The sequence below is a fragment of the Symphodus melops genome (genome assembly GCF_947650265.1).
Source record: "Symphodus melops genome assembly, chromosome: 3".
Lineage (NCBI taxonomy): Eukaryota > Metazoa > Chordata > Actinopteri > Labriformes > Labridae > Symphodus > Symphodus melops.
Window position 1 is genome coordinate 11,372,987 of NC_136693.1, and position 17,654 is coordinate 11,390,640.

Sequence of the window (17,654 nt, forward strand, 5' to 3'; positions counted from 1 at the left end):
TGTGGAGATGACAGTGGACTTTAAAAGAAGCCCCCCCTCCCCCCACCATTCTGAACAGCACAGTGTCTACTGTGGACTCTTTCAGGTTCCTGGGATCCACAATCTCACCGGACCTGAAGTGGACCTCTCACATAGACACAATCAGAAAGAAGGCACAGCAGAGGATGTATTTCCTGCGTCACCTAAGGGAGTTCAACCTGCCCCAGGAGCTGATGATCAGGTTTTTCACCTCCATCATTCAATCTGTTCTGTGCACCTCCATCACTGTCTTGTTTGTATCTGTGACCAAATTGGACAGACTGCCACGGACAATCGGAACTGCAGAAAAGATCATTGGTGTTGACCTTCCCCCATCCAGGACTTATACCGGTCTAGGGTCAGGAAACAGGCAGGTAGCATCACTGTAGACTCCTCACACCCTGGACACAAACTGTTCAAACTCCTCCTCTCCAGCAGGTGTTACAGATCACTGTACGCCAAAACAACAATGAAATATGATTTCAGCTTCAAATTTACAAAATCTAAATTGTTTATCAATATCAAAAAATTTGAGCTGTAGCTTGAGTTATAGCCTCTCATCTATTACACCCTTTGGTATTGATTTAATTACAAAGTTACGCTCTTTAATATAAACTCTTCTTTGAGAAAAGTTTCATAGTTGAGACTTTCAAAGTAAAGACTTGTATAGAAAGAAACTTATCAATATTAACCACTAAATCTTAAAGGTATCATTTAAGTCTATGAGGTCCAATATTTGAAAGCAACCTGATGAAATTAAGCTGCTGTTGCTCCCTTTTTTAATAGGCATATTAAATTAAGCAGCCTGCCCGGCCACATTTTTTGAAACACCTTATTGAAATGCATGTTATTTTCTTCAAGACATTTTCATTTAAGGCTTATGCTTAAATATTCAACATGGGTTTCTTCTGTGTATAGATATAATAAAGTTGTATGCATGCATTTCTGTCCAGAAGAAAAAATAAGAGAAATATTTTTTATTACCTACTTTTATTCTAATATGTTGAAAATAAAGAAAAAAACATTCTATTAGGTGTGCCCTCGATACAGTTAACAGTATCTACAGTATATTTAAATAATTTGTTCTGTATTATTGATAATACTGGTATTGTTGTCAAAACGTTTGACCTGTAGTGTACTTTCATTTGTCTAATATAAACATAGAATTTGTAGCTATCTAGCTAACTGACTTATAGTGTTTAAATCGTGTGTGTGTGTGTGTGTGTGTGTGTGTGTGTGTGTGTGTTTGTGTGTGTGTGTGTGTTAAGTAGGCTATATGGCGTTAATGTATATTGTAAAGCTTTATTCCTTACAGAAAACCCTTCAATAGCTCAAGCAAATGTAAAAAAAATGTCAAAACATCAACTGCTACCAGATACAGTTGCTAAAAGTTGACTGCTAGTTACTGTTGAGGTCTAGTTTGCTGTAGATGTTGACTGAGGGGCGAAAATGATTAACATCAGACCTACAGCATGTAAATGAAAAAAAACAAAACTAAGTTGTGGCTTTAGAAGACCTTTAACACTAATGCTTCTTGGAATGTATTGATGATATAGCCTAATAAATAAAGTGTAATAAGCTATACATTTGAGATCTTAGTTTTACATCAGCTGAGGTGTGTGGATCCTTCTGACTTTTTTAGTTCTGGCATGCCAGTTAGCTGACTTAATAAAATACCTGAGGAAGTTTTCCAGTTTCATTAGACTTACACCTGAAGTACACGTTTTGCCCTTAAGGGGGAGCTAGAGTACAATAAACGAGCACAGTGTCATTGAAAAGGAGTAACAGACGATTCTTTTGTTTAGGCTTCATCATAACACCATACACTTAACCATGTAGCCTTTAATTACGTTTAATAGGCTGTAGTTTATATGTCTATGATTAATTATCACGAGCTTGTTGTTGTTTTCGCATTCTTAAAATGGAGCAAAACAGCACCAACAAAATTAAAAAGAAAAAAAAGGCTATTCATAATTGATAATTCAATAAGCTCATTTCAAAACAGAACAGAAATATCGCTCTTCCTTCATTGTAAAATGACTTTTTTGGGGTTTGGACTGCCAATGGGCATGCCATACAAATACTTCACCTTGCATTCAGGGAAACTGGGATTGGAGTATTTTCTGTTGTTTCCTTACATTTTATGACGACTCTCAAATGATACAGTTTAATATTGAGTAAATTATCAATTAAGTAGGCCCATATCACATTCACTAGCCGTCCTAATTCAAATAAATGTCTTATTTAGACCTGTAAAATGTTGCCCTTTTATTGGGGTGGGAGGGGAAAAAATGGATTGTTCATTGAGAGCCAGACAGCCGTGTACTTGTGTAGCTAAACACGTTTTCCCGAACAGAAGTAGGATATCATGGTTTGCTGTTCTCTAATAAATATTGGACAATACACCAGACTTTTGTTTTTTTACAAGATGAATTCCGCAGTATACATGAAGTACACTAGGAGGAGCTCGAGTACAGCTAAAGTACACTGCTTTGTTATTATTGACTGTTAGAGGTGCTCCTTTTTTTGTTATATTAGGTTCACGTGTGGCGAACTGTTAGCTTTAAAATGAATACTTCCATTCATATTTCCATCATTTCGTCTTTAAAGCACTGCACTTATGAAACTCAACCTGTTAGGATTGTCTAAAATACAAATACAAACGTCACTTGTAGAGTATTGAACATAATGGTTTTTGACTGGGGTTTTTGTCATCTTGTAGGCTATTTTACTTTGCACAAATATTTGCAACCAACACAAGAACAATTCCCCCTATAAAACACAAGGCCTGCCCATCTTTGCGAATGTTATAAGCCAAGAAGAAACCTTGCATTTTTAAACGTATTTTGTTGACATATTCGGAATATAATAATCCTAAATATACACCTGTTATTACGTCATCATTTTGTTTTTTATCGCAATTGATCACTTCTGTGGTCCATTATGGTTATGGCACCATATATTCTTAGTATCCTACTGAAATGATTCCCTTATGTATGTAGGAGTTGTCTACGACTAGTAGTAGCTGTTTATTGACATGGAGTCGGCTCTTTTGTTCCCAGAGTAGATTCAGCGCGCGTGCGTGTGTGGATAGTGGGTGTGTGTACGCGTTTGTGCGCGTGTGTGTGAAAAAGAGAGAGAGGGGGGGGGAGAGGGAGGTGGGAGATAGGCAGTGTTTGGGATACGGCAGAGTCAGTGTGGAGGAGAGAGTGTGTGTGTGAGAGAGAGAGCGGGATGCTGACAGATTCCTGATAGATGGTTAAAATGGCGAAAGCTTGTTCGACCCCAGCGAGCCACCAAACTGTGGCACAGTAGATCGGAACATGTAGAAATTGGAGCTGGATATCTATCTGCGAGTTTCCCTTTTTTAAAACCCCGTCTTCTCGTCTCACGTGGTTTTTTCTGCAAGTGCTGGAATATTTTCTTTATATAGTTTAAATGGCATCCACAAGGCGCCGCCGCCTTGTGCCTTGCTTTTTGGGGATACTCCTGAATGCTTTAATCGGTAAGTGGCATTATTATGTTGCAGGAGCAAAGAGTCGTGGTGCAGGATGTGAGAGCTTTGTAGAGGACAGTGTTCTGAGAGTGTGCTACTCTGTGGAGCCTGGTGCATGCATGCATGCTGCCAGCAGCGAGGACTGCACCGCTGACCACTAACCCTGAACTTGGCCCCTTCGCAGTGTCCGTTAATGTTTAGGCTGTAAATGCCAACGTGAAGACCAGAGCGGGAGTCCTGTGCCCAGCAGAATATGTCACTGGAGTTTACTCAGTTACGCATCAATAAGCCATGCGTTAAAAGTTAGTCTTTGTGCTCAGCAGAAGTTTGACTCTTTCAATAGACTATAAGTGTTTCACAAACACTTTATGTCCACAACATGTGTAACTGTGTGGCTGGTTAAAGAGCTCTTGGATGTGCAGGCAGCACCATAATAAAGCCACGTGCGAATGGAGGCAGCAGAGTTTGGGTTTTTTTTAACCTTTTTTAATCAGTGCATAACTAGAAGAGTGTAAAGGGTTTTAGTGTAGTTTTTCTATTCTGCTCTTTTAGAAAGTCACACTTTTTTTTCGTTAAAACGAAGCTGTGAATTGTGAAGAAAACCCTTCAACTACTAATCTTGTCTCTTATACAGTTTGGGTTGCTGGTGTCTTTTTTTGTAATCAGGTATCTCAGTTATAGTTGGTGTGCTGTGCAGAGCTAGAGCTCTCTCCATGTTATTGTTAATCACATGGTCTCAATAGCAGGGAGGAGAGTCAGGACAAAATGCTGTATAGTCTGAAACCAGATGATGTCTTTTTCATAGCTCACAGGATTGCTGACTGCATTTCACTGTTGCCTTGACTGTCTTAAAAAATGATGTGAAAAATGCAATTACCTTAAAAACCTAATTAACTTTTAAAAGTGCTTCACTTCTGTGAGGAAATGAAGTTTTATTTCACATCAGGGGACTTTTAAATAGATTGTGTTCTTGCATGGTCAGTCCTTACATCACTTTGTCATGTGGCTGGCTGACACTGGTTATTGCTCTGGGGATAGATTAAAAGACTGTGGTTATTGCCTGCTGGGGAGAATATTTGTCCAGATTAAATGTCAAGACTGTCTCTCTCCTCCTTTTCAAATTTTCCCTTTTTTGGCCCTTTGTTCGCCATGATAGACAGTTTCTCTCTCTATGTGAGGCCCCCCTAATTCAAAGAGAGGAGAGAGTATTGAGTATTTGCAAAGCATACCACACAGGGGCCGACAAAAGCCCCCACTGGAATCATATAGACTTGTACACAGTGGTTCATAACATGTTCAATCAGGGGAGATGGGAACAAAAACTTCAGAAACGCAGCTCAGTGATGGATGTAGTTCCAATCTACCCGTCACATTAAAGGAATTAAACACTTTCAAGTGATTGTCTGCCTCAGAGATTAGATTCTGTTAAGATAGAGACGCTTTTTGTGACATTATAAGCCGAGCTGATAAAGATAAAGAAAGCAATAAGCAGAAGAAAATCTACATTAGATCTCTCATACATTCAAGAGCTTAAACTCCGCTCTGTTGAAATGCCTAAGATCTTTCAGAAGATCTGATGATAAAATGATTAAAAGCTTGTTTTGAATGTGAAATGAGGAAGGTTGTTTTGTTTCAAAAAAAAAAAAAAAAAAAAGAGAAAAGTATTAATATCCAGTCAGAATCCCTGCCTGTGGCACTGGTGTGGTGGTGAGTGTGAACGCCCTCAATGCACAGAGGTTTTAGTCCTCCAAGCGGGTAGCCCGGGTTTGAATCCCACCTGTGGCTCCTTTCCTGCATGGAATTCCTCACTCTGTCTCGCTCCGATTTCCAACTCTACCCACTGCACTTATCTTTACAATAAAGGGACAAAAAACCCTCATCAATCCTTCAAAAAAAAAAGAATAAAAGGAATGCCTGAATGAGTGAAGCTGGGGTTGTACAGGAAGTGGAGAAAATGGCAGAGAAAGGTGAATTGTGCAACAGCTGCCTCACATCTGTCATCTTGTAAACACATGGACTATTTCTCAGAATTCTTGTGTTTCATTTGACGATTCTAGCCTATATCACTGCCCTTCTTGTGTAATCATCACTAAGCTGCTGCTGTTATTATTATAACAAGTGAACACTCATACTAAAAACAACATGCTCATGTACATGTAGAAAGCAAGAGTACTGATTGATCATTAAAAAAAAACTCAAGCCTATTTGAGGGAAGTTCCCCCGTTGGAAATAAAGTAAATATTTTTTTTTTTTTGCGTAGACACAATTTAAGAAGAGATCAATTTCATAACCAAAGACCTGTTCTGCCGTTACGTAGTTAATATATACTGGTGGTGAGTGTCTAATGTTTTATCCATGCACACATCTAAATGCATAAATGACTGAATGCTTTCCATTCCGGAATACACCTTAAAAGGAATTATTAATACACACATCTATTCCTATTTCCACTCATCTGCGGCATGCAGCATTTTCTTACTTTTAAGATTTCCATCTTTACTTTAGTGACATGAATGGAGGATAAATCCACATTTCTTGTCCAGTGTGCTTAACAAAAATAAGTAGTCATATTGTCACCATAAAGATTGTACAGCTGTTAAGCTACAACAGATGGATGTTAATGGTGAAGAGAGGAAAAAGGCTTTTGAAATGTAAAATACTCGTAAAATTCTGAACTCTTCTATTCGCAAATCATTACTTATAAAGCTCTCTGAAGACACTACAGCTCATTTTCTTCCATAGTGCTATTGCATGATATGATGGCACACAGTTGTGTCTCTCATAATGTTACCAGCAAGCGATCTGTGGTGTGTCCTCAGCCCTATCTCTGTTGCTGCATGCATCAGTCTGCTAACCAGATCTGTCTGTCAGTAGCTGCTGTGTGTTCCTCCCTTTACTGTGGCAGCAGTAAACCTTTGTGCCAGCCAGCCACACTTATCTGTCAGTGGTAAGCCAGAGCATGAGCCACACTTAGGCAACACTTGTCTCTAGTCTCAACCGGTAATCCTCCTTGCTAGTGTCTTTCGTCTGCATGGAAAGGGCATTAGGAGCTGTGTCAATGCGTGTCTCTCGGTGTATAATAATATATCTCGGTGTGTATAATATATCGGTCTCCCCATCGCACCGTGAAAATCCTCGCCTGTGTAGATTAATGCCTGTGAACATGTGTTTTTGTGGATAGGCGGAGTTTCTGCCGATTTCCACAGCTGCACTCTCCTCTCTGTGCTCACTCTGGATGCTGGTGACCTTAACTTAAAGCACACAAAGTGTAAAAATCCTCTCCTGAGCTGGGTTTTTTTGTTCTCTTGTTACATTTCTCTCTTTGGATCGTTTTTCATTGAGGGTCCTCAAGAACAGGCAGTTTATTTACATCAACTGCCTGGCAATAGACAATACACCTGGGGGCAAGAGGGTGTATGGGTGAAAAATAGTAAGACAACAGCACATATCCAGTAAACACTTAAGCCCACCTACCATTCTCATTAAATGTGTTTAATGTTACTAAAAGCTTTACATACACGACATTCAGCCTTGCATACATGCATTCAGTGTTCTCTTAAATGTATTTCCTTCTTACCCGTTTGTAACCTTGTACCCACCCAGAGGTCAGGATTGCATTAGCCACTCACTCTAGCAACATCCTTTATTCATTAGGAAAGCCAAAGCCCAGGAAGCTTACATTGTTGTAGCTAATGGAAGAAAAGTCTGTTTAATTGAAGTCATGAGGAAGTACACAACATCAATGAAGCTGCTTAATCAGCTCCAAATCAATGGCAGTGTAACGCACTGAACACAGATTATTATCACCCTGTTTGCTGCATACCTGAATAACATTTAGTAAAGTCGTTTATTGATCAGTTTAAAGAAATAAACTCGATATATTCCTGTAAATATACTAGACAGAAGGTTGTAGGTTATAGCTTCCATGTCTTTTACATCCTCAAACTTCTCCAGAATCGTGTTGCTGCAACACCCATGTCACTCTGATAATGAACACTTATTGATAAAAACTTGAGCTGTGACTGACTGCACACATGGCTGCAGGCTCCTTGTATGCTGTTTTATGGCTGCTTGCTGCATCCTGTGTTAAAGTGTGATCTTCCTTGGACCAGATGAGACAGAGCTCTGTGGGGCAGCATCATTTTGGAGAGCAGCAGCCCAGGCAGCGGGATCACCGCCTGCCAGCTAAGGGTTAAATATTTCTCCAACACCACCCCCTTGTTTTTCACAAGTGGTAGCACTGATGTCTCACTGGTCCCATGGCTATTTACTTACCAAGCTTGTTGAGTGAAAAAAAGAGGGGGGGGGGGGGGGCACATGAAGAAAGATTACAGAGCCAAAAGAGAGGAACAGGAAATGTTTCTTTGCATTATGCTCCATATGTGATCTTCTTCATGCAGGAGTGCGTCAAAGAATTCCTTGTCTGCACCTAAGGGGAAGTATTCCTCGGCTGGAATTCCAGGGATGAAGCAGGAGGTTCTGTGTTGACCCTTGCGCTTTGGCACCCCCCACTCTCCCTCTGCTGCCCTCCCATAGCCCCCCTCGCACCAGATTCCAGGGCCTGGGGCAGAGACTGGTAGTGCTTTAGTCCATCAGCAGCTGAAATGTGATACCAAGAGAGCCTGCTAAGCTCCTCTTTTATAGTACCAAGTCAGGTCAGGCTGTTTACATCCTTTATTTATTGTTCTCCCATTCCCCCATCTTTACCCCCAGAAACCACAAAGACACAACATCATATCTGCTCACAGCATTAAAAAGTGGGAAGCATCAATACTAATATGACTTATCTTAAGCTTTTAGTATCATACTGTGAAAAAGAAAACATTTGTCATCACACTGACAGAGTTGCTGCCACTTGTCCGCTCTACGTACAAGGCCATGCATGTGTGTATATAATGCATGAGTACACATGCTCTGGCCGATTCAATCTATAGCCTATGAATTCCCTTGTGACTGTAGCCTGGAGGAAGCTCAGTCAAGGCTTTTTATTCATCAGCGTTAAGGCCTGCTGTGGTGCTGATATGGTATTAAAGAGCATTCTTCATAAGCGATTAAATGTAAGGATTTATGTGAAAATGATTATACTGACAACCGTTGCTGTACTCCTTCACAGACATGGACAGTAAACATGCAAATTAGGAAAGCATGGATGATGAGTAAAAACAGCATCAATAAATGGCCAAAAAACATGCGTAAAGAAATGAACAATAATCAGTGCAGAAAGATGATTTACAACATGAGTTCAGTTTTACAGAATGAATGAATTCCTACTTGTTTCCTCATCTTCTGATCCGGAGTGCTAATGAAAGAAAATAAAGTGAACAAATAAACCATGTTTTAGACTTTTTGCATTTGCCTCACGTTTGTTCAGTGTCCATACAAAAAACCTCTGATTATAAATGAAACTCTTCTGCTGTTCATTGCTCTGAAGGTATTTGTCTTCAATGTTATAATAGCTTCCAAGCTCTGATACTGTCCACCCATAGAAATGTCCAGCTAAATAGCCCCAAAACAAGAAAAAATGAAAAATAACACAAACGTAGTGTCAACATAGTGGGATTATGATATTGATACAGCGTGTTTGTCGTCTCCTGTGCAAAAAAAAAAACTAGGAGCATGATTTGGTATATAAGACAAATGCTTTTCTCAGCGTTTAGAGAAAAGATACTGGGAAATATCTCTGGTGATCATGTCTGCAATCTAGTATTTCTAAACTCAGCTGTAGAACTGATTTATAAACACATATCTTTATAAAGAGATTGCAGGCCTTTATTGGATAGTGAATGTGTGAAGAATTTAAAGGAAATGAGGGTGAGACAAAGAGATAAGCTATCGAGTTTGTTCGGCAAAGAAAAAAAAAGATTTCAGCGTTCACTTATTAGCTTTCCCTGGAGTCTTAATGGAGTTTGGAGTTTGTCAACTATGCAAACTCTATCTGAGGAAGAAGCTAAGAGATAAAGAAGCCAGGAAGTGGACCTTGAGTCAGGATTTTTGTTTCATAGGTATACTGCTTCCAAGTTTACGTGAAATTAAATTCACCCTTTTCTCACGACTATTCGATGTGTGTGTTTTTCTTCAGGTGTCATGTCCGAAGCAGAGCTCTCTTTTACCCTGGAGCCCGGTGACATCATCGCTGTACAGGAGCAGCCCCTCATGCTCCACTGCCAGGTGGATGGCATCCCCCCTATTACAACTCAGTGGAGGCAAAACGGCCTGCTTTTAACTCAGGATCAGCATCACACCACCTTCATCAACGGCTCACTCCTCATTGGTCACTTTCAGAAGACCAAATCTGACGGCTCGTCTGATGAGGGAGACTACGAGTGCGTGGCCCAGAACTCTTTTGGGCTAGTAGTGAGCCGCAAAGCCAGGATTCAGGCAGCAAGTACGTTTTTTTTGTTGTTTTTTTACATTCAATGTGCTTATGATGAAGTTTTAAAGAAGCTGTTAGATGGAAATAGTTACCATCAGACTGAGACAAACAAGCAGTTCCAGTCTTCATAGTAAGATTGGAGACATTGGCTACTGGCTGTGACTTCATTATCGACATGTTCATCGAAGGATTATGATACCTGTGTTTGTTTAACACACGATACATTTCACATCAAAAGTCTCCTAATCCTGTTTTTAGCTTCACTTTTTAAATTGTTTTTTAAATCTATATCCATCTTTATCATCTTAACTTACATTTCATGCTTGAGACACCATCTGAGCTGTTTGTCCCGGCCTGTTGGTGTTATCAGTATGTAAACACTCGAGTGTCTCAGAAGAGACGGTGATTGAGCCATGCAGATATGACACGAGCATTACTCGTTATCAGCATTCCCGACAAATGTTAACATTGTAATTAAATAATCACATTACAGTGTAGTCCCAGTCATTGGGGTATTATTGTCTACTTCATATCCCCAGCTGTGGAGTCATTTCAATATTTTAATATCGTTCTCCCTGTGTAATGAACTTTCTGATGCTCATCTACAGAGCTGCTTAGAAATGCGAGTCTTTGAGTTTAGCATTAACAAGCGTTCACGCTGAGAGTCTGCAAGCTGCTTTGTGAGAGTGAAATAAGCTCGGAGCGACCCAGCAGCCCACTCACTGGAGAGGCATCAAGACTTTCTCTGGCTTGACCAACAAATGCCTTATTTGAAGTTCAACATTTAGTTCCTCAGCATTGTTGCCATGGTTAATTTAAAACATTCAGACATCACAGTGAGACAATGTGACTCTCTGTTGTGCGCTCTTCTCCCGTCCAGCGTCTGTACTTATTTAAATCAAAGTCTGAGAGGATGTGCACATTCCTCTGAGATGTTGCAGCAGCAGCAGCTTTAGTGATACTTTACTGCTCCTCACTGTGCTGAGTTAAGACTTTCTGAATGCTCAGTTATATATATTTTGTAACACAGCAATGGACAAAGGCTTGCAGAAGCCTGTTGATTCCTGGGCTGTGTGTAGACAGCACACTGCTGTGCTGCTGTGGCCAATACAGCTTTTCCTCTCAGTGGGATAAGGAGGTTAGCATGGGCGTCTCACTGGCCGAAGGGAAAAGTCACTCCAGCTCAGTGGCTGGCGCTGCCTGACACATTTAACCTTTTAAGGCCTCCCAATAGACTCTTTCTTCTAAAAGGTCAGTCTGTTGCCACTGTTTTAGCACCGTTTTTTTATTTTGCATCAAGGAATTATCGTCAAACGTGTGCCCCATGTGTTTTTTTTTATTTCACATAATTACTTTGACAAAGTGTTGAAAATGCTCCATGTAAATTAATATCTGTTGATTATTAATTACGAGTTCACTCGATAAACATAGTGCAGGGGAAAAAAACCCACATTATTTCTCCTGCAGCGTTTGACATCATGTTACTTACAGCTTCAACCTGTTAGCATTGACATGTTTCTCCCTTGTTGCTACTTTCTGCCAATATTTCTTTAAAATCGTCAGGTCGATGCTCGACAGATCAACAGTGCCTCTGAGGTCCTGTTATGAGCTGACGTATATTAGGAACATGTATTTACATTTTTGTAAATGGACAATTCAGCTGGTGCACCAGCCTCAAAGTTAGCAAATCATTTAATTCCTCCAATACTGCGATAAAATAGGAATATTATCACGTAGAGCAAACCTTGGAATCTGAAATGTACACAAAGATTTGATGAGTCAATTTGCAATTCAGTCCTCTCTTCAAATAGCCATGTGTAGCCATCCAAAAACCATCCGACATTATCCCTCATTAATCTATTCCACCAATTAGTAAAATATGCTGTAATGGTTTCAAATGATGAGATAATCTAACATTATTTCAAGGTGATGTAATATAGAAGTCTCTTTGAATGTCTTGTTCTGCATATTCACATTTTTTATTCGAGGTTATCAGAATGTAAAATGAAGTGTATGCAAGTGCAATGCAATCTTACATCGCTCATGTTCCTTGAATCAGGGAAATGGAGAAAATACAGACTAAATCTCTGAGAATGAACCAGCCCTTATTCAAACCCCAGGTTCACAGCCATATATGATGTTTTTCTTCTGTTATAATTGGGCAGATTTTTTCAGCTCTCCCTCTTGAAATGTATTATTTAGAGATGATATTAAGGATTACTGAAAGTCACAATCTGACCTCTGACCTCTTTTGGGTTGATGTTGAGCAGTGTTTTGGAGAGGTGTTGAATGAGTACTGCCCCTGCTATAGTGACCCTCCTTTATAAAGTCTCACTTCTATCGAGATAGGCAGAAGCCAACTCTTGCAAATATCCTCCTGAGAGCCTTCAAAGAGGCTCGTAAAATAACAAACTTCTTACTGTACATGTCTCCATGTTATCCCTCATTGCTCTATGATACCTTCATTGTTTGAAAGATGGGTCATAAAAAGAACCATGTGTTATTTCACTATAGATGTTTTCATTTGTGATTATTTTTTTAAGAATGTGTACAATATACGTTTAAGGCTACTGTAAAGACACTTTCAAGTATTTTACAGTCGCCGTCCTTGCACCATTTGTTGTGATAGTGGGCTTTCAGACTCGGTTCCTTCTTAGGGAAGCATAACAACCTTCTTTCTGTGTTGTTTTTGGGTTGATCTGGTCATTAATCTTTTATTGTGCGCATGCATCTTACGTTCCTCAACCTGAAGGTTTCTGCAGTTTAGTTTAACAAAAAGGGGTCGCCCCGTCGACAAAGCCTTTATTCTTTCTCTTTTAAAAAAAAAAGTTATATAGGTGTCTGCGTCTGAAGGTGTTTCTATCCCTAGTCCATTTCACCCTCTGATTCAAGCGTTTTCATTAGTTTATGAAGAGAAATAGCAAGTAAAACAAGTAAATGCTCTCCTCACACAGCTCATTGACCAGTGTTTGTTTCTTTTCCTTTTCAGTGTCGGTTAATGTTGTTGTTTTCTTTGTGTTTTGGAGCTAATTTGCTGTGTTATAGTCCATCTTACAACAGAGCTCTGACTTGTACCACTGTGATGCAATGGGTGGTGTGATTACTGAAACCTCTTTATAGCCCTCCCAGTGGATAAAACCTCCATCCTACCCTCCACTTTAACTCCCTCTGTATATTTCACTTTTTATTTGCTTGACAACCATTTGTGGGAGCTCACTGTCGGGGGCTAGTGTTGGATGGACTCCCTGTTGACCCTTTAATTCGGCGGTTGGTCCAGGAAGCTCCTTTTTTCCTCTTAAATGTTATCTCTTTGATGGTCGGTTTCTCTCTCTCTCTCTGTCTCCCTCTCTCTCTTTCCTTCGTTTTTTCTCGGACCTCCTCATTAGCTTACGTTCAGGAAGCTTTTCATCAGTCGGATGAATGACATGCCTGGTACAGTGGACCCGGCCGGGGCTCCTCCCCCTCCCCCACTGCACACCCGTGTCACCAGGCAACGCACCACAAAGGCTCCCCTGTTACAAAATAGCTTTTAGGATCAATTGAAATGACTTGCTTTTGTCTGTTTGTCTGGAATTAATTGGAAAGAGTTGATGCTTTGTTAGGAAATCATTTATTTTTTCCCCCCAATCCCATTCACATGGGGAGACAGCAATTGACCTCAGGGAGTGTTCAAAAAGATTTGCAAACACAATATGAAGTGTGCTGAGAAAAGGCAAAGTCAGTGCAAACATGAGGAGAGGGAAAACACAAATAGTGGAAAATACAATCAGTGCAAGTATCGTTGTGCATTTTCCAGTTATTTATGTAATGGCTTACTCACAGTTAAGAGCGCTTAGCTGCAGAATGATCATTTCCACCTTGTTTAATTTTGAGATCGTCATGGTGAATTGTGCTGCCGTTATAATGGGCGGCTTCTGAATGAGACTTTAATGAAAAAGAGGAACCCAGGGGGCTGTAAAGGATGAAATAGGAGAAGACAGAGGATGCCTGTAAAAGCGTCTGACTTTATACCCACGCTTCTCATTTGTGTGAATTGAACTCCCATCAGGGGTGTAAATGTAAAAATGTGTCATGTCGACTAGACAGGGTCTGATGAAAAGTGCATATAACTGTTACAGAGGATGAGGGTTGCCCCACGCCACATTTAAAAAGCTGTTTGGAAGACTTGCCATAAGTATCTACTTAAGCTCAGAAAGCGGTTAGTGAGAGTGATTTATGGCAGGCTCATGTTAGCCTGAATAAGAGAGCGCGTACATGTGCTTGCACGTGTGTTTGAAGGGATCCACGTCGGCCCTCTATCACCCTGCAACCTTCCTGTCCCCACTTCTTCGATGCCCCCCCCCCCCCCGCTTAGGTGAATGCTGAAGCACCATCCTTACATGTCCTCGTAGCTCCCTTTGTCTGCTAGCCAATGCCCGCCCTCGATTCCCCCCCCACCCCCCCACCCAAAACACACACACACCCACACCCAGAGACCTGCTTCTTTATGCACATTTGCACGAAGCAAGTCATCTCTCGGTCAGAAAGAGCAGACAACTAAATGTCATAGAAGCTTGTTTTGGCATTTAAACATGAAAACATGACGCCCAAGCCTGTGTTTACCTTTAATCATTACAAAATCAAGATTAGGCCATGCAAAAAATACCTGCTGTATGTTTGAGGGGAGCATTAGCGACACCATCATCTGTCACCGTTTTTGAGCAAATGTCATCTTGCCTTGCCTTTTCATACCTCAGAGCAAAAACGGAATCATCTTGCTGTCTTCCTGTCTCACTTCATTGATATTCCTGTCTTGGAAAGATCACATTGTAGCATTACATATGGACCCTCACCCTGCCCATGAACGCCCTGCTCCTTACTTTGGGCAGGTATGTAGGCTGATGTTTAAACCAGAGTGGTACCTCCTCCTGAGTGGTTAGCCACCCTCCATCAGTCTGCCAGTGTTTCAGAAGGAGTGAAGTAGAAGGGCCTTTTTTTCTGTACTGATGAGACAGAGCTGACCTCAGTTTATTCTTGTATATTTATGGACTAAATACTCTGATCACACTACCTGATTTTGCATGCTCGAATGCTGAGAGTTAATTTAGATTTTGCCTGGTTAATGAGATTTTATTACTCACACAATAATGGTTGAATATCCAGAATTGGTCTAAAACTAGTTGTTAGTTGAGATATCAATTGCAGATCTCATTGTCTTCCTCTGCCATCCCTCTTATTGTGATTCACAGTGACCATCATGTTTGTCCTCCATGGTTTTTTTTTCTTTTGTCATGGAGTTTAAACACTACTGAATGTCCCTGAAGGTAACTCTGGATATTTGCATTGACAAATACTCGAGTGTCTGGTGGGAAGAGGCTATTATTTCTGAGGATGACACTCCATTGACCTTGAAGCCATGGAAAATCACCCAAGGGATTTTATACTGCCCATTGTATGTCTCTTTGTCTTAGTTTACTGAATGTGTCAGTATGGTTTTGGTATGGTTTCGAGTTATGATGGGACTACAGCCATGCACACATATGCATTAAGCCATAAAACTCTTCTTTCATAGGGGAGCTGCTTCACAATATGAGCCATGAGCTGGTATGTGCAGCACAATGGGCACCCTTGTGCTCTAAAAATATCTGCCTTTGTAAATAACACTCTTCACTCTTCTATCAATCCTCTAAACAGGGGAAGGAATACTGAAGTGTTGTGAAAAAGCAGGTGAGGGAAATATTGAACTGCACAAACAGGCATTTGGTTTATCCCTTTAGGCGCAATGTCTCCATGTTTGACGTGGCTTTAATCCTATTTATGTCTTTCCCCGAGTGATATAATAACAAATGGTGTCGTGTTTGTTTATGTAACGCTTAAAATAACATACAGATTGGTGCCAAGGTGCTTTTTACACAGGAAAACACAGATATACAATATACACATCTGCATTATTCATGTGTAGTGTACACTGACGAGTACATATATACATGGGCATACAAAGAGAACATATAAGATACATTGAAGGGTATATTTAAGTGTAATATATGCATGTTTGTATGATGATTGTGGGTTTAAGCAGAAACCGTTTTGATACAAGAAACCAACAACAGAAAATGAAGAGTAATACGACAACAGCTAAAGAAAGCAGAACTAGAGACATTATTAGCTACATTATTAATAAAAAGTGTCGTCAAGGACAAAGCATCACCTCTCTGTTATTGCATAGACTTGTTGCTCAGGCCAGCGCTTTGCTCACCTGAGCATGTGTTAAAGTATTATCTGTTTAGCAGTAAGAACCTATGTTCTACCTACCCAGGGAACTGAACCCTGAGGGAACCCCACTTCTGATTGGTACTAAATATATATTATTCATACTCAAGGAGAATGATGTTGATCTTACTCAAAACTGTGGTTAGAACTTATTTGAATTATGCAAATATAGATGAAAAAATAAAATAAAATGAAGAAAAAAAACAGATTGAAATTTGTTCTTTAACAATGACTAACTGCAATTGTGTTATCTTTTATAATCACTTTCAATTGTGTTTGGTAAAATAAAGGAAAAGATCATTTTTATTAGCCAAATTTATCCAAAACAATTTAAATGTAATATTCTTTCCTTGAATACACCGTTTTATGTAACAAGCAGACATTAAGCTGTGACCAACAACAACTTCAGCAAACTGACCTGTTTGTCCTCAAAGGTCGCTCCCTCCTGCCAGCTTTTCCAGAAGCTGCTGCAATCAGCTAGGTACACTTCAAGTAGTCATCAAGTTGATAAACATAAAGAGAATGTGTTTTAATGTCACAGTCACATGGAGCAGCTGGTAATTTTGAATAACAAATGACTGTGGTTTATAAAAGTCCAAGTGTTTTTAAGTGATTGTAATATTTTTCATTGGGCAGATTAAGTTAACGATTGAGATTTTTACATTGTTTGAAATCTAAAGTTTGGTAAGTCCAGTCCAGATGAGTTATGGCCTTAGTTGAAATTCAAGTTCAACGTTGAGATTGGATCCTTGTTTGAAGTTTTTGGAGCATGTGTGTGTTTGTCTGTCCGTCTGTCAATAGCTGTGTCCGTTAGTAATGAAGTCTGCGTTGTTCTCCGGATGTCTCTGGACCACCCTAGCTATTCTCAAACAAACAAATGAAAAGGGGGCCTAACATTCCTGCTGCCTACTTTTAAGGCTCTCTGGAGGAATTCCTGAGTAATAGAGGTGAGAGGTGAACGGAAAGAGATCAGAGGGCAGGCCAAAGGTTTGATGGGGCGGACCAGTCCCCGAATGCACAAGTCTGGCTTTTCGATCTCCACAGAGCAGTCCTTCTTTAACTTATTTTCATTTTTACAAAACACAATTTGGTCTCCCTTTCAAAATGTGGTTGAATTTTAGTATTACAGTGTATAGAGAAATGGCTACTGACTTGTACTCACTTCTTTTAGCTACAGGTCAGTCATAAGGGGACATTTAATCAATGAGAAGGTCCTCTAAAGGGTGGCAGCACTGTGAAACGTTAATGTGCGTGGACTGTGTGTGTTGGTGTTCCTACTAGTCCAGGCTTCGCCAGAGTTTTGGCTAGCTCTCACCGCTGCCCCATCACCGCGCTTCACTACACTTAACAGAGCCTTTATGGCCAGATTGTGCAGTGAAATCCTTTACAGGGTCTGCACCATCCACCAATAAAAACACCAAAACTCCCTCTTCCTGTCTTCTCCTCTGGCAGACATTTTACTCTACATGTGTGAAGATGTAATTAAGACATAGATGGACAGGAGGTGCAGCCACTGGT

At 40.2% G+C, this 17,654-nt stretch overlaps 1 protein-coding gene across 1 annotated transcript in view; it reads left to right on the forward strand.

Moving 5' to 3' along the window:
* Nucleotides 1-3,091: 3,091 nt before the first annotated feature.
* The window catches only part of igdcc3 (immunoglobulin superfamily, DCC subclass, member 3), a 52,084-nt gene continuing 37,521 nt past the window's right edge, over nucleotides 3,092-17,654 (forward strand). The window contains exons 1-2 of the mRNA XM_079340165.1: nucleotides 3,092-3,523; nucleotides 9,594-9,899. Of these exons, the coding sequence (XP_079196291.1) occupies nucleotides 3,457-3,523; nucleotides 9,594-9,899 (373 nt within the window). The 5' untranslated portion in view covers nucleotides 3,092-3,456. The remainder of the gene's footprint in view (nucleotides 3,524-9,593; nucleotides 9,900-17,654) is intronic.